This window comes from Arachis hypogaea, chromosome 4, assembly GCF_003086295.3.
Source record: "Arachis hypogaea cultivar Tifrunner chromosome 4, arahy.Tifrunner.gnm2.J5K5, whole genome shotgun sequence".
Classification (NCBI taxonomy): Eukaryota; Viridiplantae; Streptophyta; class Magnoliopsida; order Fabales; family Fabaceae; genus Arachis; species Arachis hypogaea.
This window is the reverse complement of record NC_092039.1, coordinates 111,764,711-111,771,119: the sequence shown is the minus strand read 5'-3', so window position 1 is coordinate 111,771,119 and position 6,409 is coordinate 111,764,711. Positions and strand designations below refer to the sequence as shown.

Here is a 6,409-nt window from a genome sequence, read left to right as displayed (position 1 = left end):
CTAATTAATAAATTTTCATAAATATATTTAGTCAATATCTAATTAGACATATCAGCTATTATATATATTATTAATATATATTATCAGTTAATGTTCTATAACATCAATCTTTGAAAAAAATTGATAATAAAATAATTGAAAAACAAATATGATTAATTTACAATCTTTAAAGGATTAATTTGATTAAAAAATTTTTAAAAATAAAAAAGCATTTTATTTTTTAAAAATAAATTTAATTATTAATTCAAAAATAAATATATTTTATAGTAATTATTCAAATAATAATCCAAAAATAGATATAATTTGACGAATATATAAAATGTCAGTGCACTAATAATAGCTGCCAAAGTAAAACTAGTAAAAATTTAAAATTGGCCGGTCAAAATGTCACATTAATTGTATTAATTAAAAAATCCACTCATTATTAATTGCATAAATAAATTATCAAATTTTCCATTTTGAAATTCAAATGTTTTTGACCAATTGACAGTTTGACACACAATCCATCCATGCATCAAACCTCAAACGGTAATGGTAATAAATTAATTTAATTGTTCATACAAAATTTACGTGCTTCAAACTCGCCACGTCATGAACCCATCATTACCATATGACGCGTCACAATATGATTGGATATCAAGCCACAGAGAAAACGGCTCCTACCCGCTCCGTTTCCCTCCCAAAACGGCAAAAACCAATTTCAATTCTCAGTTTTCTACGCTCTCCGCTCAAAAGATAACGCTTCCCTTTCTTTCTTCTCTTACACTCTTTCAATCTACGTTTCGATTTTTGAAAACCTAGAGTGGATAATTCCCAATTTCTGTTCTTTCAAAACACTTGTGGAACCTGAATCTCGTGTGATCAGGTTTGCATTCTATAGCATTCTCTCTATCTCCTTATCGTGTTTGGTTTATACTTAAACGAGGAAAAGGATGAAGAAAAGTACTTTCTTATTTATGCTACGAATATTTTCAGCATTCAGTTTCACTATTATACAGTGATTTGAGCATGAGCATGGAGCAACAGCGAATACTTGCGTTTTCGAGTTTTTTTGAAAATTTTATTGGAAGATTTCTAATCTTTTTTTTTTCTTTTTTTTTCCATTCATTGTTGTTATTATTAGTTTAATTGCTGTATATATAAAAAAGATTTTTACACAGCAATCGTGAATTAGCGAAGTTATTATCATTATTATTATTTTTAAGATTTAAGATATTAGGATTGAATTCAATTCCTTGACGTAGGGGAGATAAGAAAAATGATTGTTTTCAACTAGAAACAGATTGTGTTATATGAAGCAATCACTGATCCGTAGTTCATCAACTATAATTTCCATCGGAGAATAAAGCTACATATGAGGAAGTAACACTCTCGAACCTGTGAATTCAAGCGGATTAAGCTACATATCACTTTGACCTAAACCTTTAGATATTAAAATTTATTCCTCATTAGTCAGTATGCAAGCATGACCCCCGTCATGCATATTTTCCACATGAGAGGATCCTCTCCACATTTTATCCAGAAAGAAAATACACATTTTCTGTACAGTTGTGCTTTACAGAGGATAGTTGACTCTTATATTTACTTGGAACTGTGAATTCTCAATTTTTTTTTCAGTGTGCTTAGGTGGAAAAGTGTTTCATACGAGCCTTTAGTAACATCCTTTTCCGTTTTCTTCCAGCATATTTGTTACCAATGTCTCTGAGCAACCATAGCAGTCAGTTTGCTCATCAAGAAACAGCTTGCCACTTGTTACTAAAAGAACTTCAGGTTGTAAGTTGTTGTGAGGAAGACACATCCTCCCAATTTATTGCTTACTTTTTACTGCTGTTTCTAGAGAGCTTTCTATTTTTTCTAAAATTGCTCATTGTTGGTTTGTGTGATCCTCGTGTTCTAATGTTAGAAAATATGGGATGACGTTGGAGAGTCTGATTCTCAGAAAGATGCAATGTTACTTGAAATAGAGCAAAAGTGTTTGGAGTTGTATAAGAAAAAAGTGGATGAAGCAAAAGCATATAGAGCACAAATTCAGCAAGAAATTACTGATTATGAAGCAGAAATAGCTGGCATCTGTGCGGCGATGGGCGTACAGCCACCACATGTAATTACTTAGGCACTCCAGAATTCAGATTGTGCTTTCGCAATTTTCTCTGTCATGGAAATTTTCTAAGTAATAAATTCCGTTGCATGTCCACAGTTTGAGCGCAAGACATGTGAAAGCTTGAAGAAAGGACGCGAAATTGTTGTTTTGCAGCTTGAGGAGATGCGCAAGCTGAAGACTGAGAGGAAGAAACAATTTTTAGAAGTCTTGTATCAACTGCAAAATATTTCAACTGAGCTGTATGGAAGCAAGGAGGCTAATGTATATCTAGATGAAAACAACTTGACTTTGGAAAGACTAGAAGAACTACAAAGGAAGTTAGTTCAATTTCAAAATGAAAAGGTGATATTCTGTTGTTACTCCTATTTGCTTTCTTGCCTAAACTGTTGATATGCTGAACTACAAAGTAGCCTTACTTCTATCGTCAAGGTCTATATGGCTCTAGATGAAAAGGTGATATTTTTTCTTAGAAAACTTAAAATACTAATTTAGTATTCAATTGTTGCAGGCCAGTCGACTAAAGCAGGTATCTGACCTTTTGAATACTCTTAGTTCGCTATGTTCAGTACTTGGTTTGGATATAAAAGATAAACTTGGTGAAATTTGCCCCACTATGGTTACTTCCACTGCAACGAAAGAAATAAGTGACAATACTATAAAGATTTTATCATCTGAAGTAAAAAGTTTGAGAGAAGTTAAATCACACAGAATGCAGAAGGTCAGTGTCATTTACTCTTATTCTTCATTTCTTCAAAATTCTGTATCATTACAGGAAGTAACTCTGATTTTTATTGCTTTATCAGCTTCAATGTCTTGCTACTGTACTATTAGAGATGTGGAATTTGATGGGCACACCACTTGAAGAACAGCAGAAGTTTCAGAGTTTTACGAATAAAATTGCTGCTCTGGAATCTGAATTTACTGAACCTAACATGTTGTCAATTGATTCTGTTATCTATGTGAGTTTTTCATCTTAGATTTCTAGCCTTTGTTCTGTTTTGCTTCCCCTTCACCTAGATTCTTAGTGCTCTAATGTTTTTGGAATTTGTACTATTCATTATGTAATTAACAATGATTGGTTTTCTCCTTGCAGGTTGAGACTGAAGTCCGAAGACTTAAGCAGCTTAAATCAACAAAAATGAAAGAACTTGTACTTAGAAAGAAGTTGGAGTTAGAGGAAATATGCAAGAGTTCACATTTGATTGCTGAAACAGTTTTTCCAAGTGAACATCCTCCTGGTAAGACTTTTTGTTAAGTGTTTTATATTTTTATTGCATACATCATTCTCTATCAGTTACATTGTTTATTCTACAGTTAGCACAATTTTGAGTGTAAACATCTTTTGAGATCATAGTCTATAGGTAGCTAACACATTCCGGTCAACAGAATTTGTCCACTGATGGATTATAATTAACAGAAGTACAAAGATATGGCTAATTTAATCTTAATGATTTTTGCTGTCTGCTACTCATATAGCTGCTACAAAACTTTATTTTCTTAACTCCTTTATAGTTCATTTTTTCAATTGCTTAACAAAATGTTCTTGGATCTTATTTATTGATTTGTTCTCTCATCCACTTCTAAAACTATTCTACAGAATCTACAAACTACGAACATATGTTCCAACAAATTGAGCACCAAATAGAAATGGCAAAGGAGGAAGCTCTCAATAGGAAGGAGATCCTTGAAAAAGTTGAGAAGTGGTTAGCTGCTTGCCAAGAAGAAAGCTGGCTGGAGGAGTACAACAGGGTAAGGCAGCATTGCTATGAGAATGAAGGACATTTTCTTCTTGTTCTTGACGACTTCATATTTCTTCATTAATGGCTGTGTATTTTTAGGATGATAATCGATATAATGCTGGAAGAGGTGCCCATCTTGCCTTGAAACGTGCTGAAAAGGCTCGTGCTATATCAAGCAAAATTCCTGGTATCCCTCTACATATTATAAATACATTACTATCTTATGTAGTTGCTTCTCTGCCTTTATACACTAGTTTTACAGTAAGGTATTTTTGGACTACATGGTATTATCTCCATTTCACATAATTGTTGTTTGACTTTTTGGGTTCATTCATAAATATATGTATATAAACATTTACGTCGTGAAGTCTACATGTAAGGTGTTAATTGTATGCGATTGTTTCTGTTATTTGTTTTATTCTTCACGTGTTTGTGTTTGTTTATTCATATATTTGTGTTTGTTTATTCACATAGTCATTTAGCTAAGGAGTTCAATGTATCTAGAACAGTTTAGTTCATATGTGTCTAATTTACCGTTTCTTTTTTCATCATACTTTCCCTGATTGATTTAACTATGGGTGGACATAGGAATGGTGGAGGCATTAATTTTGAAGGTTAAATCATGGGAAAAAGAAAGAGGAATTGAGTTTTTGTACGAAGGAGTAAGTATTTTTAACTCAATCACTTCTTCGACTTTCGTTATCCCAAGTTCTCAAAATATTGCAGAGGTTAACTTCTCTTTGGAAATTTGATGTCTAAAGTCGCTTGACATGTGTAAATTCCATGTTGGTTACATTACATTACATCTCATTTGTATTTGTCTTCATGGTTATTTGTTTAGAGCCGGCTATGCTCCATGCTTGAAGATTATAGCGCCTTAAGGCAGGAGAAAGAGAATGAAAAGCAAAGGCAGAGGGTATGAAATACATTATTTCAATTAAAAGTTTGAAGATGGTGTGATTTTTCTTGTAGAGAGATTTTACTCGTGTTTTTATTGTGTCAATTTTAGGATCAAAAGAAGCTTAAGGGGCAAATCATCGCAGAACATGAGTCACTGTTTGGCTCAAAACCAAGTCCATCTAATAGCGGATTAAAAGCTTCTATATGTTCAACAGGAGTGGCAAGTTTCAGAAAACTCTCCATGGGTGGAGCGATGCTTCAGGATTCAAGACAATCTGCTATCTTTGAGCCTTCAAATAAGAAGGGTATCTTGAGCACTCCCAAGGGCATCCCTTGCAACAGGAATGCTAGCCACGCAAGTATGCAACTAAACCCTCTGGTATTTGAAGCTTTCAAATTTCAATTTTGGAAACTGATTTAGTAGTTGATATTCAATGATACCTTGTTTCTCGGTCCAGTATAAGCAGACCCTTTAGCAACACCTTATCCCATGATTCCTTGCATATCAATTTGGTTGCAATTGTTCTAAATATATTTCTCTTAAAATTTTGAGAGGAGAGCCTTTGAGCAACGATTGAATAATCTATTTATTTTCAAGGCGTACATTATATTTTCTAGGTGTGGGCCTTTATTTGCACCCGGCTGACCTTATAATTATCCGAAGATTTTCTTATGATTAGTTTGATAATTTTATTATGATTTTGAATACTTTTTGTCAATGGAAACAATTGCAGGAAAGGATACCCCTAAAGGTGTTGGTAAGTCAGTGAAGAACACTCCATATACTGCAGAAAAGCAAATTGGACTTCAGTCACCATTGATTAGGAAGCCCCTCTCTCCAATTTCTTCCTCATTCATGTCTAAAGCCAACATCCCAACAAATTTTCAAGAGGATGATAGAAAAAGTGAAATGCATCTAAAAAGTCAAATGCTAACCAGCACTTCACCTTCCAAGCCAATCCTTGTTGGGGATGAAGATAACTTGATCCCAAAGAACATAGGACTAGCAGTGCCAACCACTCCTCTTACCTCAGTTCCTATGTTATTAACTGCCAATACACCAGACACACCTAGTGCTACTATGTGTTCTAATTCTGGTTCGAATGTTGCAAGAAAAATAGCTCAAGCTCAACCATTCGAGTATTCATTTGAGGAGCTAAGAGCTGGTTTTGTTCTACCAAAAAAAACCTTTGCTTAAACAAGATGTTCATTCAGTCAAGACAAGAAAGCTTGTTTCTGACATTATCTGCTCTGCTGATCTGCCGATAGAGATTAAAGGAATTGTAAACCTTTTTCTGTTGCTTTTTGTGGAATACTATTCGTGGCTTTCTTGGCCACCATTTGTAGTATTTTTTGGTTGAAACAAATTACTGTGATGAGTTTCGATGTGACATCAAATTGATACTTTGATTGGATCGAAAATACCATATCAGTGGGATTACTTTCGTTGGACCATAAGGATTCTGGCAGATTCATGTCAATTTTTTTTTTCGTTTCGAAAGAGTCTAACCATTGTTCCTTTTCTCGCAAACTCTAACAATTTTCGAATTTATTCAAAAAAAAGCATCAATTGATTTCTGATTTTAATTTAAAAACAAAAAAAAACATAAATCTCACCTAGTGATTTTTGTTTTTATAATCTGTCACTCATATTATGGTAAAACCCAAC

The 6,409-nt window shown here is 33.5% G+C and overlaps 1 protein-coding gene across 3 annotated transcripts; it reads left to right on the top strand.

Moving 5' to 3' along the window:
- The first annotated feature begins 681 nt into the window (after window positions 1-681).
- On the top strand, window positions 682-6,198 carry LOC112797291 (65-kDa microtubule-associated protein 3). Of its 3 annotated transcripts, none has more exons than XM_025840140.3 (13): window positions 682-865; window positions 1,682-1,770; window positions 1,904-2,101; window positions 2,198-2,443; window positions 2,610-2,819; window positions 2,905-3,060; window positions 3,195-3,339; window positions 3,699-3,850; window positions 3,940-4,027; window positions 4,429-4,502; window positions 4,682-4,756; window positions 4,850-5,099; window positions 5,475-6,198. In XM_025840140.3, exons 2-13 carry the CDS (start codon window positions 1,696-1,698, stop codon window positions 5,936-5,938), a joined length of 2,133 nt encoding a protein of 710 aa, XP_025695925.1. In that variant the 5' UTR covers window positions 682-865; window positions 1,682-1,695; the 3' UTR covers window positions 5,939-6,198. The 3 variants fall into 3 exon arrangements, with proteins under 3 accessions (XP_025695925.1, XP_025695928.1, XP_025695926.1); XM_025840143.3 differs by having other exon boundaries at window positions 724-865; window positions 4,850-5,119; XM_025840141.3 differs by having other exon boundaries at window positions 725-865; window positions 1,618-1,770.
- Window positions 6,199-6,409: the final 211 nt, after the last annotated feature.

What these genes read in the sequence shown, in the direction of transcription:
- LOC112797291 (XM_025840140.3), top strand. Translation starts at nt 1,696, where the DNA reads ATGTCTCTGAGCAACCATAGCAGTCAGTTTGCTCATCAAGAAACAGCT. An exon ending in CAATTGATTCTGTTATCTAT is followed by an intron (nt 3,061 to 3,194) that starts GTGAGTTTTTCA and finishes TTCTCCTTGCAG; the next exon opens with GTTGAGACTGAAGTCCGAAG. An exon ending in TCCAAGTGAACATCCTCCTG is followed by an intron (nt 3,340 to 3,698) that starts GTAAGACTTTTT and finishes ACTATTCTACAG; the next exon opens with AATCTACAAACTACGAACAT.